At 41.1% G+C, this 26,408-nt stretch overlaps 1 protein-coding gene across 1 annotated transcript; it reads right to left on the bottom strand.

Annotated features, from left to right (window-relative positions):
• Positions 1 to 24,244: 24,244 nt before the first annotated feature.
• On the bottom strand, positions 24,245 to 25,878 carry LOC149751314 (uncharacterized). Its single transcript, XM_089927352.1, has one exon. The coding sequence runs from the start codon at positions 25,832 to 25,834 to the stop codon at positions 24,404 to 24,406; it is 1,431 nt and encodes a 476-aa protein (XP_089783478.1). The 5' UTR covers positions 25,835 to 25,878; the 3' UTR covers positions 24,245 to 24,403.
• Positions 25,879 to 26,408: the final 530 nt, after the last annotated feature.

The following is a 26,408-nucleotide window of genomic DNA, read 5'->3' as shown; positions in this document are numbered from 1 at the left end:
GGGGTCGGAGTCGACTCGCGCGATCTGGAGTCGACTCGACTGTAGCGGGAGTCGACTCATGCTTTTCTGGAGTCGGCTCGGCAACTGTTCCGGATTTGAATTAAAGTGACCTCCGCGACTGGGAGTCGACTCGACTTAACCCGGAGTCGACTCGCCAACTTCTGGAGCTGACTTGCCATTTTCGGAGTCGGCTCATCCCATGAAGTCCATGGAGCTAATTTTTCAACTTGGCCCACTCGAGTCGACTCGACAATCCTGGGAGTCGACTCGGCGCTCAGAGCCCGAACTCCCGATCTTCTGTCTTTTGGCTCGTCCAGTCTTGGAGTCGACTCGAACTGTTCCGGAGTCGACTCGGCTCTCAGTTTTCGAAACACAGCCTTCTGCCTTTTTGATGTAGCGCTGCCTTGGAGTCGACTCGAGCTGTCTGGGAGTCAACTCGGCTCTCAGAGACAATAATTCGGTCTTCTGTCTTTTTGGGGTCGCGCTGTCTCGGAGTCGACTCGCGCATTGCGGGAGTCGACTCGGATCTCAGAGTCCGAAAACTGCTCTCTGACTTTTGCCTTGTGTACCACTGAGAGTCGACTCTACGCTTTCTTTGGAGTCGACCTGCCAACCATCGGAGTCGACTCGCGTTCCACAGGAGTCGACTCGAATCTCAGGGTCGAAAATTGCTCTCTGACTTTTCTGTCTGTAACTCCTTGGAGTCGACTCGGTAATCATCGGAGTCGACTCGCGCACTTCAGGAGTCGCCTCGCTGACAGGTTTTGAGTTGAGTCTTTCCGTTCGTCTGTCAGTTCTCAGTCGGAGTCGACTCGTAATGATCCGGAGTCGACTCGAGCCCGTGCCAGTGATTCTGATACGCTTGGAGTCGACTCGTAATATCCCGGAGTCGACTCGAGTCTCAGACTTTGGTTCAAACTGACTTCTTAACTTATCCAAAATATCTTGAACCAAGTCTAGAAGCACTTAGACAAGATTTTCACTGAAACACTCAATTGAATTCATTAGTAAACAAAAGATATACTCAAATGCTTTGAGCTCATCAAAATCAAATAGGGTTTTAATCAATCACTCCACAATCTCTCCCTTTTTGATGATGACAAAACATTGAGTATATGTAAAGTGAATTGCTCAATAAACAAGAAAATGAAATCTATAAATGAATTCAAGTGTCTGGTTTTTTTTTAATTTATCCAAACTTGAAAGGTGTGAAACAATAAATTTTGGAGTTAAAGCTCCCCCTTTCATTTGGAATTATATAAGCCTTCATGTCATGCACTCAATTGTTTGGCTTATATATATTTAATGATTTGACTTTCTTAAAAATTCAGATTCTCCCCCTCAACATATGCATTCTACTTTGTTTTGATTCTCTGAATTTCCTTTTAATGCATTGAAGTTTTTGAACTGAAATTTTTGGTTTTTAGAGGGAAAATCTGTCAATTTGTTCTTGAGTAGGATTCAACTAATCTCTGAATATCCCTTGAATAGATTCTGGAGATTACTCCATTAGGAGCCCCAACAGAGAGATAATGAGCCTCGAGGTATCAAATCCACTAAGAACAAATTATTGTGTGTTTTAAAAGTTTTTTTTTTATTGATTTTCATTTATTCCTTTTACATATCTATTACATATTTCTCCCCCTTTTTGTCATCGTATCAAAAAGGAAGTGAATAGAACACACAAGCAAGCAGAGATCAATTGGCACAGTATTGAAATGAATATGTCTACTCATTGTATTGATGTATATATAAATACATTTGTGAATATAATAAGTAAAGCAAAAGATACATGTCAAAATAAAACAAAAGCAGCTAGGGTCTCCTCGAGGATGTGGCTCCTCCTCTCGAGGATGTGGCTCCTCCTCTCAATCTGTTCTGTTCCATGAGGAGAGTGACCCCGTCTGTGACATTCCCAAGCTGGGAGATAATGGCCTAAGTGGCCCTACTGTGTGTGGTGGAGAGCTCGGTCAGGGTCTCCTGCAGTGTGTCCAACTTGGCGATCAGTACATTCGCCAAGCGCTCTGCCCCCTGGGTAGTGGTGCCCATATCCTGTCGGACGTTATCGCGCATCTTCCGAGTAGTGCTCGTGACTTCGCTCATGCTGTGGAACTGGGCTTGGATCAGGAACCTTACATTGTCGATCTCTTCCCGCACATGGGCCGTCATCTCAGCCACGGCGGACAGGAAAGGGACCAACGCTGAAGAAGGTGCAGGAGAAGGAGCAGGCATTGAACCCCGGAGCTCCCTAAGTAGGTCGTCCCGGAGATCTCTAACTATCTCCTGCCGCAACTCCCGGAGCTGCTCAGGAGCGATCCGGACCTCCATGGGCTGAGTAGGTGGAGCAGAGGAGGAGGGTCCGGCTGAGGTGGTGGGAGCAGAAGTGGAGGGAAAGGTAGGATAGTCTGAATCTGGGTCAGGACTGGGAGAATGTCTGGTGGTATGTGTGGAGGTGGATGATTTCCTAACCCAGGTTCCCTAGACCTTCCGAAACCCCATCCTGTGTAGGGTTTCCGGACGCATGCAATCTGTCCATCGCAATGCGCGAGAGGGTTCCCCCTCAGGAATGGGAATCTCGGCCTCCCTAAACAAAAGAGTGAACATCATGCCATAGGGGAGGGTGAGCCTAGGTCTATCTAGTGGCTCACATAGGTATCTATACATCATCTTGGGAAAGTTGATTGGGGTGTCCTGGAGAATGTAGAACATAAGAGCTAGGTCTCTCTCAGATACAAAATCGAAGCGGCCAGTCTTCGGGAAGAGGGACCCAGAGATGATACTCAAGAGGAGCCGCATCTCAACAGAAAGTGAGCTAGCGGACACCTCATCTAAGGGGGACTGAGGTGGATGTCCTAGAATTGCCGTAAGGGCCTCAGTCCTATCCTCGGGGTGTGTGGGAGCTACCCCTACTTGTGGAAGGTGGAGAATTTGGGCTATGAAATCCTCGGAAATAAACAATGGGACACCGGCTACAGTTCCCTCTATTTCCCCATTGCCCATATGGACAGTACCATAAAACTCTCTAACTAGGCCAGGGTATGTGGGGAGATCTAAGGAACAAAAATACTCTAAACCCTGGGCCCGCAATCTCTCTCCTATGGTAAAGCCCTCCCGGGAGAGATAGTCAAAATCGACGTATCTCCCGGTGGAGACCGCCTTCCCGGCGCACGGCCTCGAGGGAACCTCCCTTGGCGGGGAACGAGCCGGAGGTTGTGGCCTCACGGGATCGTTCCGAGCTTTGGACCGTCGCTCGGTGCCGCTCGCGGGTTGGGGCCTCTTCCGGCTTGGGACAACGGCTTTACGAGGCATGGTCGACCTAGAATGGGGTAGAACGCTAATGGACGGAGGAAGGTCGACGGAAAAAGTCCTAAGGACGGTCGGAGACGATCTAGGAGACGGCTCTAGGGTTTTTTGAACAGTGGCGGCGGTGAATAGAAGTGTTGATAAAATGCTTGGATTAGGGTTAAAAACCCGGATCCCGACCTCGAGTCGACTCCACTGAGTCGCGAGTCGACTCGACCTCGAGTCGACTCCAAAGTATGCGGGAGTCGACTCCCCCTCATGAGCCATCGACTTAGAGTCGACTCCCGTCAATGTGCGAGTCGACTCCTCTTATGCTTCATCTTCCTCGAGTCGACTCCCATCTGTGTGCGAGTCGACTCCTTCTTATGAGCCGACTCCGAAACTTACTCGAGTCGACTCGAACTCTGGCACGCACCTAAAAGTTATGCTATTTTCGTACCAAACCAGGGACACTCACTAAGTTATGATCTAATTTGATGATCATAGTTGAGAAACTCTATTTTTAATCATCAAAATCAATGAACTAGTGGAAAATACCACTAGGATGGATCAATCACTCCTAATCCCCTCCTAAGCACACTAAATCTCTCTTCACTTAAGGGTTTTATAAAAATGTCAGCTAATTGATCATCAGTGCAAACAAATTGAAGTGTCACATCACCATTCAGTACATGATCTCTTATGAAGTGATGTCTTATCTCAATATGTTTAGTTCTTGAATGCTGAATTGGATTTTTAGTTAGGTTAATGGCACTTGTATTATCACAATTAATGGGAATTTTATCTTGTTTAATGCCATAATCTTCCAATTGTTGTTTGATCCACAAGATTTGAGCACAACAACTCCCGGCTGCAACATATTCAGCTTCAGCAGCAGATAATGCAACCGAGTTTTGTTTCTTGCTAAACCATGAGATTAAGTTTTCTCCTAGGAATTGACATGACCCGCTGGTGCTTTTTCTATCAAGTTTACATCCAGCAAAGTCTGAATCTGTGTATCCTATTAAGTTTAGGCTAGATTCTTTAGAATACCATAACCCTATATTCTTTGTTCCTATTAGGTATTTAAAGATTCTCTTGACTGCAATTAGATGAGATTCCTTAGGATTAGACTGATATCTAGCACACATGCAAATACTAAACATGATATCGGTCTACTTGCAGTAAGATACAATAAAGATCCTATCATACCTCTATATAATTTCTGATCTACAGATTTACCTGATTCATCTTGGTCTAATTTGCATAATGAGCTCATGGGGGTGCTGATTGACTTGTTTCCCTCCATATCAAACTTCTTAAGCATCTCCTTGATGTACTTAGCTTGATTGATGAAGATGCCTTCTTCAGATTGTTTGATTTGAAGCCCGAGGAAATAATTCAGCTCTCCCATCATGCTCATTTCAAATTCACTCTGCATCAAGTCAGCAAATTCTTCGCAGAGGCGATTGTTAGTAGCACCGAAAATAATATCATCAACATAAATCTGTACTAACAACATATCTTTGTTTTTCTTCTTTAGAAACAATGTTGTATCTACATTACCCCTAGAAAACTCATGTTCTAATAGGAATTTGTTAAGCCTCTCATACCATGCTCTAGGTGCTTGTTTCAAACCATAAAGTGCCTTGTTCAATTTATATACATGATTAGGATATTGATGATTTTCAAAACCAGGAGGTTGTTCTACATATACCTCCTCATTAATATACCCATTTAAGAATGCACTTTTTACATCCATTTGAAATAATTTGAAGTCCTTAGAGTATGCAAATGCTAGTAAAAGTCTAATTGCTTCAAGTCTAGCTACAGGAGCAAAGGTTTCATCAAAATCTATACCTTCTTCTTGATTATAACCCTTTGCTACTAGTCTAGCCTTATTCCTTATTACAATTCCATTTTCATCAAGTTTATTTTTATAAATCCATTTGGTACCTATAATTGAATATTCAGTAGGTCTTTTAACTAGATTCCATACTTTGTTTCTAGTAAATTGGTTTAATTCTTCTTGCATTGCATTTATCCAATTTACATCTTTTTCAGCTTCTTCTATGTGTTTGGGCTCAAAATGTGAAACGAAAGCTAGATGATTGTTTAAGTTCCTAAGAGATGCTCTAGTCCTAACAGGTTGAGATGGATCATCTAGAATTAATTTCTTAGGATGCCCGTGAGCAAACCTCCAAGCCTTAGTCAGCCCATGATCCATAATAGCCTCTTAGCTTGATGATGCATTTTCAATTAATTTTTGATTATCATCTTGTAATGTCATCTCATCTATCTTCTCTTCAAGAATTTCACCATCATCATCAAAATTAACTCTCTTGCTAGAAGAGATATCACTAAAATCATCAAAAACAACATGTATGGATTCTTCTATAACTAGGGTTCTTTTATTAAAGATTCTATAGGCTTTACTAGTTGTGGAGTACCCCAAGAATATACCCTCATCAGATTTAGAGTCAAATTTTTCTAGATTATCTTTCCCATTATTATGAACAAAACACCTACATCCAAAAATATGAAAATAGTTCACTTTTGGTTTTCTGTTTTTCCAAAGTTCATAAGGTGTTTTCTTTATGATGGGTCTTGATAAAACTCTATTTAATATATGACAAGAAGTATTGACAGCTTCTCCCCAAAAGTACTTAGGGAGGTTACTTTCACACAACATAGTTCTAGCCATTTCCTCTAGAGTTCTATTTTTCCTCTCCACAACTCCATTTTGTTGTGGTGTCCTAGGTGCAGAAAAATTGTGTGTTATTCCCCTTTTACTACAAAACTCATCAAATAAATGATTTTCAAATTCGGTACCATGGTCACTTCTAATAGCTATTACAGAAGTATCTCTAGCATTTGTTACTTCTTTATGAAATTTCTTGAAAATTGAAAATGCTTGATCCTTATGGCCTAAGAACATGACCCAAGTATATCTAGAATAATCATCTACGATAACTAGACCATATTTATTTCCACCTAGACTTGTGGTTCTAGTTGATCCGAATAGGTCCATGTGTAGTAGTTCTAGAGGTCTAGAGGTAGAGACACAATTTATAGATTTAAAGGAGTTCCTTGATTGTTTGCCAAATTGACATGCTTCACATATTTTATTCTTTTCAAACTTTAATTTTGGCAAACCTATCACAGAATCTCTTTTAACTAGTTTAGATATGGTGTCCATGCTTGCATGACCTAACTTACGGTGCCATAACCAACTAGCATCATTATCCTTAGTTTCATTAACAACTAAACATGGGTTGTGTTTGGCAAGATCCTCAAGGTCTACAACATACACATTTCCACGTCTTATTCCTTTAAAAACTAAACTATTGTCATTTGGGTTTGTTATGATGCATAGTGATGGTTTAAACATAACATTATAACCTCTATCATATAATTGACTAATGCTTAATAAATTATGCTTAAGACCATCAACATATCGAACATTATCAATAAAAGTTGAAGGGGTAATTTGTACTTTACCTATACCAATGATGTGACCTTGGTTATTGTCTCGAAAAGTCACAACACCTCCCTTCTTAGCTTCAAGGGTGAAGAATTGATCCTTGTCATCCGTCATGTGTCTTGAGCAGCCACTATCCAAGTACCAACAATTTTTGTCGACCTTGGCTGCAAGACACTCCTACACAAGCAAATCATATAATCTTAGGTACCCAAGTTTTCTTGGGTCCTTCATGGTTAGTAATGTTGGTTCCTTTTGGAACCCAAACCCTCTTAATTTTTCTTTTAGTTTTCCCTTTCCTATACTTACACACATTTGCTTTATGTCCTAAAATTCCACAACAAAAGCAGGTTATTTTCTTAGTTTTACTTTCCCCTGCTTTAACAAAGAAGTTACTAAGAAGTTTTTGCTTATGTTTAGGTTTATACCCTAAACCCGCTCTATTGAATACCGCTCGTTGACTATTAAGTATCATATTCAATTTTTCAGAACTATATGTAAATTTTTCAACCAAGGGTTTGTATTTTTCAAGTTCTTTAGTTAGTGTTTGTTTTTCTGCTTTTAGATCATTTAGTTCTTTTGTGAGACTCTCATTTATATGTTTATTGTTTTTGGGTTCTAATGTTTCTTTGTTCAGCCTTTCATTTTCTTTAGTTAAGGTATTATTCTTTTGTATCAAGATTTGGTTACTTGTTTTAAGTTCTGCATTTTCTTTGATAAGAACATCTTTATCCTTAACTAATGAATCATACTTACGGAGATGAGTTTGGTTAGTTACTTTTAGTTCTTTGTTTTTAACGTTTATTGTTTTGTATTCATCCATTAATTCATTGAAAGCATCATATAATTCATCGAAAGTAAAATCTAAATGTGATGCAGATGTTACCTCATTTTCATTGGCCATGAAGTAGAAATTGGCCTTTTCTCCTTGTTCCTCATCCGATGATGATGATGATGTGTCGGAGTCCGATAGGGTGGTGACAAGGGCTTTCTTCTTCTTGTACTTGCTCCCCTTCTTCAGTGAAGGACACTCAGCTCTGATGTGTCCCGGCTTCTTGCACTCATAACATCCAATCCCCTCATTTTCTCTTTCCTTACCTTTATCCTTTCGATAGAAATTTGAGGGGCCTCTCCTTTGATGAAAGGACTTCTTTTGGTTGATGAATCTTCTGAACTTACGTACGAGAAGAGCCTCATCATCCTCTCCCTCGTGATCTTCTTCTTCACTGCTGCTACTGCAAGACAAGTCTTTGTTAGATGATGTAGATTTGAGAGCTATTACCTTTTTCTTATGGGAGGACTCTTCTTCGCTGTGTTGCTTCATTGTTAGCTCGTGCGTCATTAGGGATCCAAGAAGCTCCTCAAGTGGTAGCTTGTTCAAGTCCTTGGCTTCTTGGATTGCCGTCACCTTGGCTTCCCATGACCTTGGTAGACAGCGAAGAATCTTCCTGACAAGATCACTTTAGTATAGTTTTTGCCAAGGCTTTTTAGGCCATTGACAATGTCAGTAAATCTAGTGAACATGCAAGTGATTGTTTCATTAGAATCCATCTTAAATAGTTCATACTTATGAACCAATATGTTTATTTTGGATTCTTTGACTTGATTCGTGCCCTCATGGGTCACTTCAAGTCTATCCCAAATCTCTTTTGCAGAATTGCAAGTAGAGACTCTATTGAATTCATTCCTATCTAATGCACAGTAAAGCACATTCATTGCTTTGGAATTGAGTTGTGCCTTTCTCATGTCATGGTCATCCCAATCCTTTTCGAGTTTGGGTACAGTGACACCCTCTACATAGATGGATGGGATGTATGGCCCATTTACTACAATGGTCCACATCTCATAGTCTTAGGCTTGGATAAATATTCTCATCCTAGCCTTCCAATATGAGTAGTCGGATCCATTAAAGAATGGGGGTCTTTGGGTGGACTGACCCTCAATGTGGAAAGATCCAAATGGGGTTGTCATTTTGATCTTTTACTCTTAGGGTAGAAGAGTTTAGGCTCTGATACCACTTGTTGCCCAGAAAGACAACCCAAGAGGGGGGGTGAATTGGGTTTTAAAATAATTTTGCAATTAAAACGTTTGTGGATGACTAATTAATACTTTTGCAAGATGATTAATTAGTTGCTATGTGCTGTGAGTGAAATGAGAGTGAGAGAGAGAGACACAAGCAATCACAAACACAATGTTTATAGTGGTTCGGAGCTATCCCTTGCTCCTACGTCCACTCCCCAAGTCTCACTTGGGAATTCACTATAACCCCTTGGATTACAGCCGGTTGTTTTACAAGCTCACAACCCAACTTGTTGTTTTACGAGCTCACAACGAACTCGGTCGGTTTTTCCAGGCTCACCGACTAGAACCACCCCGATTGTTTTCCCGGGATCACAATCGAACCCTTACACGTTGGTTTTACCCTCGGCTCACCAACCAACCTCTGCACTCTTGATTCAATTCCCTGATTGAATCAAGCAAAGACAAGATGGAAAGAACAAAGACAAATAGAAAAACAGAGCTTCTAAAAAGCAGATATACAGCAATATAAACTAGAGAGAAGTTAAGAGCCCTCAAACACGTTTGAGTTGGAGTAGAGTAGGGCTTCTTGAACTGTGAGTCTCCTTTTGAATGTCTGGTCGACTTGAAGGCAGGAGGAGACTTCTTTAAATGCTGGGAAGAGGTAGCTGGATGGAGTTAATGGCGCTCTTCCTTCTTTTCTGTTGAAAACCAGTTGGCCGAGATAGGATGCTTGATTTCTTTGAGTGGAATGGTGCTTCTCTACCTTGCTACAGTCCTCTGTGGCTATTTAAGCCATCCCCCATGGAAACTAGCCGTTAGACACTTTTTTCTGTCCGTTCTGCACACTCTGCACATCCTGACAATATGTCCGTTGGGGTCGGAGTCGACTCGCGCGATCTGGAGTCGACTCGGCTATAGCGGGAGTCGACTCATGCTTTTCTGGAGTCGGCTCGGCAACTGTTCCGGATTTGAATTAAAGTGACCTCCGCGACTGGGAGTCGACTCGACTTAACCCGGAGTCGACTCGCCAACTTCTGGAGCTGACTTGCCATTTTCGGAGTCGGCTCATCCCATGAAGTCCATGGAGCTAATTTTTCAACTTGGCCCACTCGAGTCGACTCGACAATCCTGGGAGTCGACTCGGCGCTCAAAGCCCGAACTCCCGATCTTCTGTCTTTTGGCTCGTCCAGTCTTGGAGTCGACTCGAACTGTTCCGGAGTCGACTCGGCTCTCAGTTTCCGAAACACAGCCTTCTGCCTTTTTGATGTAGCGCTGCCTTGGAGTCGACTCGAGCTGTCTAGGAGTCGACTCGGCTCTCAGAGACAATAATTCGGTCTTCTGTCTTTTTGGGGTCGCGCTGTCTCGGAGTCGACTCGCGCATTGCGGGAGTCGACTCGGATCTCAGAGTCCGAAAACTGCTCTCTGACTTTTGCCTTGTGTACCACTGAGAGTCGACTCTACGCTTTCTTTGGAGTCGACCTGCCAACCATCGGAGTCGACTCGCGTTCCACAGGAGTCGACTCGAATCTCAGGGTCGAAAATCGCTCTCTGACTTTTCTGTCTGTAACTCCTTGGAGTCGACTCGGTAATCATCGGAGTCGACTCGCGCACTTCAGGAGTCGCCTCGCTGACAGGTTTTGAGTTGAGTCTTTCCGTTCGTCTGTCAGTTCTCAGTCGGAGTCGACTCGTAATGATCCGGAGTCGACTCGAGCCCGTGCCAGTGATTCTGATACGCTTGGAGTCGACTCGTAATATCCCGGAGTCGACTCGAGTCTCAGACTTTGGTTCAAACTGACTTCTTAACTTATCCAAAATATCTTGAACCAAGTCTAGAAACACTTAGACAAGATTTTCACTGAAACACTCAATTGAATTCATTAGTAAACAAAAGATATACTCAAATGCTTTGAGCTCATCAAAATCAAATAGGGTTTTAATCAATCACTCCACATCTTAGATTATTGTTAGACTTGTGAGACATTGTAAGTTGTGCTAGTTAACGAAATCAAGTTTGCATAATATTAGTTAAAATATTTTCGCTGCCTAATTTGATATTGTGATGAGATGCTTTCCTTGCTTGTGGGAAGAGTTCCCTATGGGTATGCGGCAGTTGCCGCGACTTCCGGCTCGTGATCTCAGATCGGGGGCAAGACAACTTAAGTAGTATCAGAATATGAATGGATAAATTCTAAAATAAAAAAATCTGACATGACATGAGTGTTGGTGGGTAGACACTAGGTACATTGGGACGTTAGTTTATGATGATTGTAACAAGCCATCCTATATCTTGTAATTAACTGGTAAGCTTATTATTAGCATGCTGCTATCTGATAGATATAGGTCAGGATGCCTCCACGTTGGATGAGAAAGACTACTCTTGGAGCTACTGATAAGGCACCAAACCCACAAAATGGCAGCACACCCCAACAAGTTGGTAACACCCCTCAGCAGGAGAGATGTTAGATGTATGCCCTAGAAGCCAATTTGGCTGACACATTGTTGATTCTAGGGACATAATTTTGTACTTGACTATTTATTATTGAATAAATAAAAGGCATCTTTTTCATTCATATTGTTTATGTGTCTATGAATCGTCCAAGAAATTAATAAGATGATGATACATATTCTCAAGAGTTGAGAATTTGAGCCATGTATCATTGGTGATTAATTTCTAAATGCTCCTGATCAAAGGATCATCACGAGGACGGTGATCGATCCGATCAGTGCACAGATCACTCTCCTTCTGGATGGACGAGACTTGAGTCCACAGTGTAGGGACACTGAAGTGATAGTGCAGGTGCTTGTTAGAGAACAAGGGTACCGAGCGTGACCAATACAAGAAGTCACTTGGATGTCTATCCACTCGTCAGTGACTTGCTTGATGTTGCAGTAGTGTGACTGGTCCTTTGACCTGCGGTGCTTCGGCTACTCACAGTGAGGTTATTGTAGTTTGACTGCACACATACATGGTCTCTAGCCATATGGGTCCATGCAGTGTAGATTGGCTGCAGTAAGTTCACTGTAGGAGTAGGGTATGCACCTATATGGAATCTATCGACCTTGATAGATAAGGAAGAGATCCTATGTGATTTATAAGATTGAGTTCGTAAGACCTCGGCCGGGGCAGTATACACAGTGGAGAAAGAGTTTTTCACTATCGAACTCGAGTCGAATAAATCTTGACATATGACAGACGATGGGGTTTGACGAGTTGTCCATGACCTCCGTCCTGTAGGGATCCACGATAGTAGGACTGTATCACATGTTAACTGCACCTAGAGGTTCATCATTCCATTCTGCTGGGTAGCCACTACATGCTGCTAGGTGTCACTGGTGGATGGTGGGACTCATAGGGATTATCTTGATGATCGATAAACCCTAATGAGTTGAGTTGGAATCGTTCCAACCCATTGAAAGGAGTTTTCAATGATATAGTGATAGAGATCACAATATATCTCACTACCAGTCAGAATAGAACCTATGGGGTCACACACACTAGAAGTATTGACCGATCCGATGGTTGAAATCGTGATTAGGAATCACAAGAAATCAATTTGATTGATAAGAAGTTGAAGAAGGAAAAAGGAATTAATTAATTGGACTTGAAACAAGAATCCTACTTCGGGTAGGATACCTAGAGTTCTAATTGGATTAGGACTGGGATTCCTACTTGGAATAGGATTCCTCAATTCTAATGAGATTAGGAGTTTTGAATTAAAAATTGGATTCCTACTTGGAGTAGGATTCCTAGAAATCCTAATTGGATTAGGACTTCGGATTCAAGTAGAGTCCTAATTGGATTAGGACTAAAATTAAACAAATCCTAATTGGATTAGGATTCCTTAAGTCCAAATTAATTATTAATCTAATGAATCAACATGACTCCTAATTGGATTAGGATTGAAGAGTTCAATTGAGTCATGGTTCATTCAAGTCCTAATTGGATTAGGACTAGTATAGATTGAACCCAATTTGGCCAATCCTAATTAGATTAGGATTAAACCATGAGAGAGGCACCTAATCCTCTTTGGAAGAGGATTAGGTTAACCAAGTAAGAGGGGCATCAGCCCCTCTCATCTTGGATGGTGCGGATTGAAGGAGAGAGAGGGGCCGGCGCACCCCCCCTTTCTTTCTTTGGAAAACCATCTAGGGCTCCTACTTTGGAGGAGCCCTTGATGGCTATAAGAAGCACCATGAGGCCGGCGCCCTAGGTATTGGATTCATCCTCCTCTTGCTGCCGCCACCCTCCCCTCTCCTCTCTTGGTTCAGCCGCAAGCAAAGGAAAAGCAAGGTCCAAGTGTTGGCGTCTTCCTCTTCCTCCAATCCTTCTTCCAACGCAGGGAAAAGAAAGAAGGCTGCAGAAGCTGTGTTCTTCTTCCTTGAGTTCCTTCTTCTTCTTCCTCCTCTCAAGCACTTTCAAGAGTTGAAAGAAAGAGAAGAGATCAGCCATCAAAGGAGTCTTTGCAAGGGAGCTAGCACCCCGGGAAGACAAGAAAGCTTTGATCGGTTCTCTACTTCGTGTGGATACCCGTAGAGGCCGGACGTTTGAACGGCTTCAAACGAACCCTCTTCCAAAACCACGAATTCAGATTCGCGGTGATCATCTACCCGCGCAAGGTGAAGATTTGATCTTCCTATTAGTTCTAAAAGTTTTAATTCTTACCTAATTACGAAAGGTCTCGAAACAAGCGTTCATGCGATGAACGTCGAACCCGTGCATGCCGATTCCGCTGCCATCTGAAAATTTTTGAAATATCAGCGGCATGGGCGGGTTCCCAACAGTGGTATCAGAGCCTAGGCTTCGTAGATTAAGGTAAGAATTAAATATCTAAAGGCATATTAGATCTGAAAATTAAATGATCATGCATGCTGAAAATTCTGCATGCAGATTTTTTCAGGGGTGCTGATTTTTACATGCTGATTTTTATGTGATAAAAAGATGATTCTAATTGCATTGTTAATGGGATTACAAAGTTTAGAATCATGATTAGCATGATCAGCGACCTATGTCATGATATAATCAGTTAGTTTTCAGATCTGAAATTATAATTGTAGCATACGGTGATGATCATAGGATTCAACCCTTTTTGGTATCAAATGTAATGACCTGCGATGTGATCTGCGATGTCATGTAATTTTTCAGATGCTTGCATGCATCTTATTTGATGTTTTGAGAGGCCTGCGTGCCTCCTAAAAGGAGATGTAAATTATTTTTATTTTTATTTTACATCTGGTTGTATTTCTGTGATGTGATGTACATCAACGATCAAGTCGAAGACGATGCATGAGATGAACAGGGGTCTAAGCGGTTGATGGCGATGGGATCAAGAGTTGATCAAGGATCGAATCAAGGAAGCTTGGATCCAATTCAAGAGTTGAAGACCACTTGATCGATTGATGTGCATGTGCTTGTAATACGACCTAATTAGAATCCATGATCATCACCTAGTTAAAGTTTAGCTTTAATTATTGCCGCGATTATAACTGCCTGCAATGCGCCGTTTGCATGTGATGTGAATGAGAGTCGGGTAGATAGGTCTACATGTGATGTAGCAAACCCAATTGAGACCTAAATCAAAACCTCCTCAATCAAGTCGAGAGTGAACCGACATGAGCAAGTCATATTAGATTAATTGATCTAATTGGTGTCTAGGAAAGCATGAAAGGTGGTTACTTAATTAGGACCTTACTCTCTGAGTAAGGGGAGCCTCCCACCTGCTTACCTGGCCAATTGTTCGATTACCTCTTATGAAAGGCTCAAGTTGCAAACACTAAGACCTGATTAACCAATATTAAGTCAATAGGTCTTCCACTGTAGTAGAGCTGCTAAGGCCTTTCTGATGTTGACTTGTCTCGGCTGGATACAGTGGTCAAGTTGCATTGGGGGGCTGGACCTCTCTATAGACATGAGATGTTGTAGGGTAAAGGTGGGGTTGGGCACCAATAACTGTTAGGTGAGGACCCAATGACGACTTTATTCCTACGGTTATACGGTGGGTCTGACTTAACTAAGAAATGGGACCAATAACTGTTAGGTGAGGTCTTCATGGCTTAGAGACCAAGTTGCACTGCAACATGCTTGAGAAGCATTGTACAAGAGTTGTACACTCATCCATCTATGTGTCACCAATAACTGTTAGGTGAGGTGGCATGTAAATTGGTGGGACCGCAGTACCCACTAGAAACCCTAGTCGTGTGGGATTTCCGTTTTCCTACCAGGGGAGTGTGAGGAATTCGAGAAAATAGTGGGAGTCACATTTGTTCTAAAAGACCTTAGGACAGATTAGGATCAAGTACAAAAGTCTAACTAGAATCTTTACTCTCTGCAGATACAATGTCGGCTTCAAACCCTTTGACCCGTATTCTTGAGACCAACCGACTGACTGGAACCAATTACAAGGACTGGCTTAGAAATCTCAAAATAGTTTTGGACTGTGAGAAGATAGGCTATATACTCGATTCAGATATCCCCACATTACCAGCACGTCCCACTGATGTTCAGCGTGAGATGCATAAAAAGTGGTTGGATGATGACATTAGAGTAAAATGCTATATGATGGCATCTATGTCTAATGAACTCCAATGCCAGCATGAAAATATAAAGACTGCTAGGGACATACTGGCACACCTACAAGAGTTGTATGGTGAGCAGAGTCGCACAGCTCGTTTTGAAGTGTCCAAGAGGCTTTTCAAAGCGAAGATGCGCGAAGGGCAGTCTGTTCATGATCACGGTCTGACCATGATCAAGGACCTAGAGGAGCTTGAGAAGCTCGGTATGGACATGCACAAGGAATTGCAAGTGGATTTGATCCTACAGTCACTTCCTGATTCATTTGGTCAGTTTATAGTAAACTACCACATGAATAAGATTGAATGCACTAAGACTGAACTAATCAACATGTTGGTAACTGCTGAGGGAGCCTTGAAAGGTTCAAGGGGCAATGTCCTCGCTGCTGAGTTGACTTCTGGTTCCAAGAGAAAGTCTACTTGGAAGAAAAAGAAGCCTGCAAAGAAGCAGAAGAAAGACAAGAAGCCAAAGAAGGAAGTTCAAAAGAAAAGGGCTAACGACAAAGGAAAATGTTTCCACTGCAATGTCGAAGGCCACTGGAAGAGAAACTGTCCTTCATACCTCGAGAGCCTAAAGAACAAGAAAGGTGACACACCTTCAGAAGGTATAGACTTGCTCATTATTGAAACTAATCTAACGGTTTCTTCTACTTCTAGTTGGGTTATAGATTCTGGTTCTAGTGCTCATTTGTGCACTACCATGCAGGGTCTAAAGGAAAGTAGAAGGCTGGCGGAAGGTGCGGTAACCCTTCGGGTTGGCAACGGGGCAAAAGTTGCTGCTGTGGCTGTGGGCACCTACCATCTGCGACTACCGTCTGGATTTAGTTTAATACTTAGAGACTGCTATTATGTACCTGTTGCTAGCAGAAATTTGATTTCTGTTTCATGTCTAGCACAGGAAGGTCATGTTTTTACATTTGACAAAGACTGCTGTTCTATTTATTTGAGAAATAAAATAGTCGCACGTGGTTTTATGATTGACAGTCTCTACCATTTACATATGGATGTATCTGTGAATGTTACCGAGCAAGATGTGAGTGCCAAAGGATCCAAAAGATCCAGAGATGAGATAAACCAAAGATATTTGTGGCACCTCAGACTTGGCCATATTGGAGAAGATAGAATGAACAAAATGGATAAAGATGGGCTCTTAGGCTCATTGACTTCCGAGTCATATCCAGTTTGCGAGTCCTGTCTTCAAGGAAAGATGGCCAGACTACCCTTTGTAGGACATGGGGAGAGGACCACTGAAATACTTACCCTAGTACATACAGATGTATGTGGCCCATTCGATGTGCTAGCCAGGGGACGTTATTCTTACTTCATTACCTTTACCGATGATTATTCACGGTATGGGTATGTGTATCTTATGAGACACAAGTCTGAATCCTTTGAAAAGTTCAAAGAGTTCAAGAATGAAGTAGAAAAACAAACTGGAAAACCTCTTAAGGCTCTTCGATCAGATCGAGGAGGAGAATACCTTAGTGGGGAATTCCGGGACTATCTCAAAGAAAACGGCATAGTCTCACAATGGACACCTCCGGAAACACCTCAACTCAACGGGGTGTCAGAGAGGAGAAATCGGACCCTATTGGATATGGTCAGGTCCATGATGAGCTTCACTGATTTACCTATGTTCCTTTGGGGAGATGCCTTACTCACAGCGATTTATTTATTGAATAGAGTTCCCTCTAAATCCGTTCCTACCACACCGTATGAGATATGGCATGGTAAGAAACCAAGTCTGGGTCATCTCAAGATTTGGGGGTGTCCGGCCCACGTCAAGCGACTACAGGCGGACAAGTTAGAGGCTAGGACCATAAGTGCTCGTTTTATAGGATATCCTAAAGAGTCATTAGGATACAATTTTTACGTCTCAGAGGATCACAATGTGTTTGTGAGCCGTCATGCCATCTTCTTGGAAAATCAGTTTATCCTTGATAGAGGCAGTGGGAGGAAAATTGAGCTTGAAGAGAAAGTCTCTGAAAAGCAACGAGTCATGGATCCTATAGAACCCATTCATACAGAGCCAGTACACGATGTCCCTCAACCACCTCGTAGATCTAGTAGGGTCTCCCATCCTCCCGATAGATACTTAGGTATACTTGAAGAGGATACTGAGGAAATGTTCCTAGTGGGAGATAGGGATCACATACAGGATCCCAAAACCTACAACGAGGCGATATCTGATATCGATTCCGAAAAATGGCTGGAAGCTATGAAGTCAGAGATAGACTCCATGCATTCCAACCAAGTCTGGACCTTAGTAGATCCACCGGAAGGTATTGTACCTATTGGATGCAAATGGATCTACAAAAGGAAGATAGGTTCGGATGGAGAGGTAGAGACCTATAAGGCAAGGCTTGTGGCGAAAGGGTATAGTCAGCGCGAAGGCATTGACTATCAGGAGACCTTTTCACCTGTAGCCATGCTAAAATCCATCCGAACATTGCTTGCCATTGCAGCATTTCATGATTATGAAATCTGGCAGATGGATGTGAAAACTGCTTTCCTGAATGGATATCTTGATGAAGATATCTATATGGAACAGCCTTTGGGTTTCACTTCCAGTGATGGAGATCACAAGGTCTGCAAGCTGCAAAGATCCATCTATGGACTAAAGCAAGCCTCTCGGAGTTGGAACACTCGTTTCGATGATACAATCAAAACGTTTGATTTCATCAAAAACGAGGAGGAACCATGTGTTTATAAAAAGGTTAGTGGGAGTGCTGTCGCTTTTCTCGTACTGTACGTAGATGACATTCTCCTGATTGGGAATGATATTCCCATGCTAACCTCGGTCAAGGTCTGGTTGTCAAAAGAATTCTCCATGAAAGACCTTGGGGAAGCATCCTATATTTTGGGAATAAAGGTCTATAGAGATAGATCTAAAAGGATGCTTGGCCTGTCACAGAAAATGTACATAGAGGAGGTGCTGAAGAGGTTCAGCATGGAAAACTCCAAGAGGGGTCTTTTACCCCTAAGGCATGGAATTCATCTCTCCAAGAAGATGTGCCCCGACACACCTGAGGAGATTCAACGCATGAGCAAGATTCCTTATGCATCGGCAATAGGAAGCCTCATGTATGCCATGCTATGTACATGACCTGATATAGCTCTTGCTGTAAGTGTCACAAGCAGATATCAGTCGAATCCAGGTGAAGAACACTGGACAGCTGTGAAGAATATTCTTAAGTACTTGAGAAGAACTAAAGATTTATTCTTGGTTTTTGGAGGATCATCAGAGTTAAAGGTAGAAGGGTACACAGATTCAGACTTCATGACTGATGTCGATGACAGGAAGTCAACATCTGGATACGTGTTCTTGTGCAATGGTGGTACGGTGAATTGGAAGAGTTCTAAACAACCGATCATTGCTGATTCGACTATGGAAGCCGAATACATCGCCGCCTCTGAAGCTGCTAAGGAAGGCTTCTGGTTCAAGAAATTCATTGCAGAGCTGGATGTGATGACATCAGATGCCATAACACTCTACTGCGATAACAATGGCGCCATAGCCCTTGCTAAGGAGCCAAGGTCTCATCAGAAGTCTAAGCATATAGAGCGGCGCTTTCACCTCATACGCGACTATGTGGAGAAGAAATATGTAGAGGTGCAGAGAGTAGACTCCGCGGATAACGTGGCAGACCCGTTCACTAAGCAGCTGAGTCAGCAAAAGATTGAAGCCCACCTTGAGAAGATGGGCCTAAGATATATGACCAATTGGCTTTAGTGCAAGTGGGAGATTGTTAGATGTATGCCCTAGAAGCCAATTTGGCTGACACATTGTTGATTCTAGGGACATAATTTTGTACTTGACTATTTATTATTGAATAAATAAAAGGCATCTTTTTCATTCATATTGTTTATGTGTCTATGAATCGTCCAAGAAATTAATAAGATGATGATACATATTCTCAAGAGTTGAGAATTTGAGCCATGTATCATTGGTGATTAATTTCTAAATGCTCCTGATCAAAGGATCATCACGAGGACGGTGATCGATCCGATCAGTGCACAGATCACTCTCCTTCTGGATGGACGAGACTTGAGTCCACAGTGTAGGGACACTGAAGTGATAGTGCAGGTGCTTGTTAGAGAACAAGGGTACCGAGCGTGACCAATACAAGAAGTCACTTGGATGTCTATCCACTCGTCAGTGACTTGCTTGATGTTGCAGTAGTGTGACTGGTCCTTTGACCTGCGGTGCTTCGGCTACTCACAGTGAGGTTATTGTAGTTTGACTGCACACATACATGGTCTCTAGCCATATGGGTCCATGCAGTGTAGATTGGCTGCAGTAAGTTCACTGTAGGAGTAGGGTATGCACCTATATGGAATCTATCGACCTTGATAGATAAGGAAGAGATCCTATGTGATTTATAAGACTGAGTTCGTAAGACCTCGGCCGGGGCAGTATACACAGTGGAGAAAGAGTTTTTCACTATCGAACTCGAGTCGAATAAATCTTGACATATGACAGACGATGGGGTTTGACGAGTTGTCCATGACCTCCGTCCTGTAGGGATCCACGATAGTAGGACTGTATCACATGTTAACTGCACCTAGAGGTTCATCATTCCATTCTGCTGGGTAGCCACTACATGCTGCTAGGTGTCACTGGTGGATGGTGGGACTCATAGGGATTATCTTGATGATCGATAAACCCTAATGAGTTGAGTTGGAATCGTTCCAACCCATTGAAAGGAGTTTTCAATGATATAGTGATAGAGATCACAATATATCTCACTACCAGTCAGAATAGAACCTATGGGGTCACACACACTAGAAGTATTGACCGATCCGATGGTTGAAATCGTGATTAGGAATCACAAGAAATCAATTTGATTGATAAGAAGTTGAAGAAGGAAAAAGGAATTAATTAATTGGACTTGAAACAAGAATCCTACTTCGGGTAGGATACCTAGAGTTCTAATTGGATTAGGACTGGGATTCCTACTTGGAATAGGATTCCTCAATCCTAATGAGATTAGGAGTTTTGAATTAAAAATTGGATTCCTACTTGGAGTAGGATTCCTAGAAATCCTAATTGGATTAGGACTTCGGATTCAAGTAGAGTCCTAATTGGATTAGGACTAAAATTAAACAAATCCTAATTGGATTAGGATTCCTTAAGTCCAAATTAATTATTAATCTAATGAATCAACATGACTCCTAATTGGATTAGGATTGAAGAGTTCAATTGAGTCATGGTTCATTCAAGTCCTAATTGGATTAGGACTAGTATAGATTGAACCCAATTTGGCCAATCCTAATTAGATTAGGATTAAACCATGAGAGAGGCACCTAATCCTCTTTGGAAGAGGATTAGGTTAACCAAGTAAGAGGGGCATCAGCCCCTCTCATCTTGGATGGTGCGGATTGAAGGAGAGAGAGGGGCCGGCGCACCCCCCCTTTCTTTCTTTGGAAAACCATCTAGGGCTCCTACTTTGGAGGAGCCCTTGATGGCTATAAGAAGCACCATGAGGCCGGCGCCCTAGGTATTGGATTCATCCTCCTCTTGCTGCCGCCACCCTCCCCTCTCCTCTCTTGGTTCAGCCGCAAGCAAAGGAAAAGCAAGGTCCAAGTGTTGGCGTCTTCCTCTTCCTCCAATCCTTCTTCCAACGCAGGGAAAAGAAAGAAGGCTGCAGAAGCTGTGTTCTTCTTCCTTGAGTTCCTTCTTCTTCTTCCTCCTCTCAAGCACTTTCAAGAGTTGAAAGAAAGAGAAGAGATCAGCCATCAAAGGAGTCTTTGCAAGGGAGCTAGCACCCCGGGAAGACAAGAAAGCTTTGATCGGTTCTCTACTTCGTGTGGATACCCGTAGAGGCCGGACGTTTGAACGGCTTCAAACGAATCCTCTTCCAAAACCACGAATTCAGATTCGCGGTGATCATCTACCCGCGCAAGGTGAAGATTTGATCTTCCTATTAGTTCTAAAAGTTTTAATTCTTACCTAATTACGAAAGGTCTCGAAACAAGCGTTCATGCGATGAACGTCGAACCCGTGCATGCCGATTCCGCTGCCATCTGAAAATTTTTGAAATATCAGCGGCATGGGCGGGTTCCCAACAAGAGAGTCGTCAATCCTGCTAGTGATACTCAAACAGGATAACAAGAACCGAGCTTAAGCCAGGTTATGCAGACTTTAGTTGGTATGATGCAGATGCAACAACGGGTGCAACAGCAACAGGTTCAACAACAACAAACATCGTTGCACCATGCAGGATGAGGGAAGCAGTACGAGCAGCGTAGTAATATAGCTGAGTTCAAGAAGCTGGCTCCTCCAGCCTTCAAGGGGACTACGGAGCCTTTGGAAGCTGACAATTGGCCTACAAAGATGGAGAAAGCGTTCGCCGTTCCGAGATGCCGGGACGACGAAAAGATTCTTTATGCATCATACATGTTGCAAGGTGAGGCATTCAACTGGTGGCGGATGTTGGAACATAAATATGAGCAAGATAGGGAGCCACTCACTTGGGAAAAATTTCGAGGAGCATTTTATGATAAGTATTTTCCTCGGAGTGTAAGGATGCAGAAAGAACAGGAGTTTATTCATCTAAAGTAAAAAAATATGACCGTTGCAGAATATGAAGCTAAATTTACCGAGCTAGCTAAATTTGTTCTAAAGTTAGTCGAGGATGAGCTAGATCGAGTGCATAAATTTGAGATGGGACTAAAAACTAAAATTAGAAAATAAGTGGTACCTTATGAATTGACTACCTATGCAGCTGTGGTAAATAAGGCTTTAATAATTTGAAAGCAAAATTAATGAAGAACGGTTGGAAAGGGAAAGAACTCAAAAGAAGAGGAACAGGTCAAATGAATTTCAGGGGCAGAGCAATAAAAACACCGAGAGTTCAAACAAGAAATCAATGAGTGACAATCCTAGACAGATGAATAGCAATAAATGTTCCAGATGTGGTAAGGCTCATGCTGACAAGGATTGCCATTGGATCACCAGTGCCTGCTTTAGATGCGGTAAGATAGGTCATAAAATTACTTCTTTTCCGCAAGAAAACGAAGATCAATCTGTCAAGATAGCTAAACAAAGTAAAGATGGAAATCAGGAACCCCGGACCCAAGAAAGGGTCTATGCTCTTATACAGCAAGATGCACAGGCTTCTGATGTATTGACGACAGGTATTAATCTAGTCTCAATATTTATTTTTATTTATTGTCTAGCCATGCCCATTGCTCTTTGTTAGACAACTTATTATGCTGCTAGAAAAGATTAAATAGTTACATAACATTTTTTTTGATTAATTGTCAAAAGAAGAATATGAACTTTTAAATTTCGAAAGTGTGCACATAGATTAAAACATAATAATGAATGTACCAATAAGCAAGTAATTCTAGGAAAAAAAAAATCTAGACTTGACACGAGTATGTTGAGGTTTAAATTAGAGTGTACAGAGGAAGTGTGGTGAATGAAATTATTTGATATTGGTCAGACAAGACGATTTTGATTTGAAGAGTGTTATGACTTGATTTAGAAGAAGTATTCTCTACTTTTGAACTACATGTACACAAATTTTGTAGACGAAATTTCTTTTAAGGGGGGAAGAATGTAAGATCCTGGGACTGGGCCCGATCCACTTGACCAGCCCAGCCCCAATGTTTCCAGCCTCACGTGCGATGCACGTGAGGGTGCACGAAGGAGAGGAAGGCATCCTGAAGAAGCCGGGATGCCCTGTTTTAGGGCGTCTTCCTCTTCTCCTTGAGACCATCCGAAGAGGAGCCGCCAAACCCCCGAGTCCCCTTCTGGTTTGGGCGATCTTTTTCTTCGTGCTCCACCCGAGAGAGAGAGAGAGAGAGAGAGAGAGAGCCGTTGAAGCCTGCTGCTCTTTAGTTCGGGTGGTCTTCTTCCTCCATTGCCGCCAGAGAGAAAGAGCCGTCGGATCCTCACTGGAAGCGAGGTAAGTATTCCTCGCCTTTATCTCTTCCTCTTTTGATGATTAACCATGATTATCAAGGTTTTGAGCCGACCAAATGCCGAAAATTAATCCAAAAGGATGTGCTATATTCGACCTGAGAGCACTTGTCGCCGGTTGTGTTCGCCGCCGCCGGCACCGCCAGCCGTCGGGGGTGGTCGGGTTTGCTTCGCCACCTCCTACCACCACCGGGGCTGGCCACCATGGCCGCCCCTATGTTCGTTCGAGATGGAAGGAAGGAAGGGGGGGTCAAGATTCCCTTATCTTGGAGAAAAAGAGAGGGGTTTATCTCTTCTCTCTCCTCTCTCTGCTCCCTCTCTTTCTCTTTCTCTCTCATGTTGAATCTCCTCTCACTATTTACGGTGATGATAGACTAACCTTGGTAGAGGGTCTTGATCTCGGAATGTCGAGCACTTTTGCATGGTCGGCCTTGGGAGGATGTTAAGATTTAAGTTTTATATATATATTGTGATGAACTTTAAAAGAAAAATATGATTTTTGGATATTAGGTTATGCGAGGAATTTGTGAGATTAATTGGATTTGTTGTAGATCGCGTTTGATGTAAGAATGAACTGCCTTTTCTAGACTCTTCATTTATATAATATTATTTTTACATCGAATAAATTGTTAATGAATTTATATGTGATTTATGAATTTTATGAGATGATGATTTGAATGAAAAATAGATATATGAATTGAAATAATATTTTTTGGACTATTGTTATATTTACTATTCTTATATCGTATATGCATATTTAGATCGGATTATGATATATTTATTATGTTACAAAACGAATTTTGATGTGCATCAGATTTGGAACTCTCAGCCTAACTATGTTCTGAACCCTGCCAATTGGAGGTTATGCATTGGCAATTCTGGCCCCACCACAGGATATAAGTGTGGTATTCTGGCCTACTCCGCAGGGTATAAGTGCGGTATTCTGGCCTACTCCGTAGGATATAAGTGTGGTATTCTGGCCCACTCCACAAGGTATAAGTATGGTCAGGGGCGGCCCAATGCATTTGGGGGCCTAGGGCGAACTCACTAAATGAGGCCTTTTTTAAAATAATAATAATAATAATAATAAATTTTTAATAAGTATAAAATACTTTAAAAATTTATTTAAAAATAATCCGTCTAGCTTTTTGAGATGCAAAATTACTAATCAAACTTTTGTACTCAAGATTCATTAAAATATTATTTTCAATCGATAATATAGCTAATCCATTTAATCTTTCTTGTGACATAGTTGACCGCAAATAAGTTTTTATCAACTTTAATTTTGAAAAACTTCTTTCAGCAGAAGCAACTGTTACAGGTATTGTTAACAATATCCTATAAGCAATGAATGCATTTGGAAAAGAATCTGTTTTTTTAATAAAACTTAAAGTATCAATAGGGGTACTAGTTTCTATTTGTAAAACTTCTTTTAAAACATTTAACTCCGAAAACAGATCAAGACCATCAATATCAGAATATTCACCGTGCTTTAAAAAGTTTTCAAGATTAAGACAATACTTTTTCAAATTCTCTTCATTCAAAGATTTTAACTTTCTAAAATTAAACAAAAAACCAAAACCATCTTCATATATGGTGAATTGTTCAAACCTATTTTGAATTGAAGAAATAGCTTGATCTACTATATATAAAAAGTAATCAATTCTAAAAGATTCTTCAGCTGATCTTGTTGTTTCATCATTACTATTTTCATCAAATTGTTTTTTTCTACGGATCACACGTTTTTCACGAAATATAGGTTCTATTTCCATTTCATTTGCAATTTCTTTAGATGAATTCAAAGCATTCATGAATCCATTTTCCCTATAACTTTTCAAATAAGAAAGAAGATTTTTTAATTGATCTATAGCAACATCAATATGTATGTCTTCAGATTGTAAGTTCTTACTAACTGAATTAACAGCAAACAATATATCATACCATATATTCATGCCTAACAAGAATTCAAAATTTTCAATCTCATATGTAGCTAAACATATAGCCTCACTCTTTATTTTAGGATCTTCACTAGTTTCCGCTAATTGAATTAAGGCATCTCTTATTTTAGGAGCTTGATGTTTAATTGCTTTAACACTTTCAATACGACTTTCCCAACGTGTCTGTGACAAAGGTTTAAGAGTTAATGTAGATACATTATCTTGTAAAATTTTCCATCGTTTTGTAGAAGAAGAAAATAAGGTATAAATTCGTTGTATTACTCCAAAAAAAGATATAGCCTTAGGACATGAGTTAGCAGTATCACATAATACTAAATTTAAGTTATGATATCCACATGGTGTATAAAACGCTCTAGGATTTATATCTAATAATCTTCTTTGTACACCTTGGTGTTTTCCTTTCATATTAGATCCGTTGTCATATCCTTGTCCTCTTATATCATTAACCTCAAGTTTATATTTTTCTATTATATTTATAAGTGCACCAAAAAGGCCTTTTTCAGAGGTATCATCTACTTCTAAAAATTCTAAAAAATATTCTTCTATTTTTACTGGACTTGTTGAAATATCCACACATCTTAAAACTATAGTCATTTGTTCTTGATGGCTTGCATCAGGAGTGCAATCAAGTATTACAGAAAAGTATTTTACTTCTTTAATCTTTTTAATTATTATAGTTTTAACTTCAAATGCTAACATTTGAATCAATTCATTTTGAATCTTATGACCTAAATAATGATTGTAAATTTCACCATGTTGAATGCGTCAAACATGTTCTTGCATTACTGGATCAAATTCTGCAATCATTTCAATAAGACTTAAAAAATTTCTATTATTATTTTGATAGATCTTTTCATTCTTTCCCCGAAATGCTAAATTATTTTTTGCGAGATTTTTTACGACAGCAAGAATTCTCAATAATACTTTTTTCCAATGATCTTTCTCTTGGTTTATTTGTTCTTGGAGACTTTTGTCGATTGTCTTATTTTTCAACAATCTTACTTCTAAATTAATCCACTTATTCATGCTAGTAATATGTTCACTAGTTATTTCATGATTTTTGAGTATAACACCTAGATTTTTCCAATTCCTAGTTCCTTCATTGACTAAGTGACTCGTGTTAGGTGTTGAATCAAATAATTTACAACAAAAGCAATATATCCTATCC

This window comes from Phoenix dactylifera, chromosome 14 (genome assembly GCF_051530095.1).
Source record: "Phoenix dactylifera cultivar Ajwa chromosome 14, Ajwa_hap1_PhDact_Kaust_v1.1, whole genome shotgun sequence".
Lineage (NCBI taxonomy): Eukaryota > Viridiplantae > Streptophyta > Magnoliopsida > Arecales > Arecaceae > Phoenix > Phoenix dactylifera.
Note: the sequence above shows the minus strand (reverse complement) of the source record. Positions and strands in the feature narration are given on the sequence as shown.

Bases quoted from the DNA above. Each gene is read 5' to 3' on its own strand.
- LOC149751314 (XM_089927352.1), bottom strand. From the start codon at position 25,834: ATGACTATAGTTTTAAGATGTGTGGATATTTCAACAAGTCCAGTAAAA.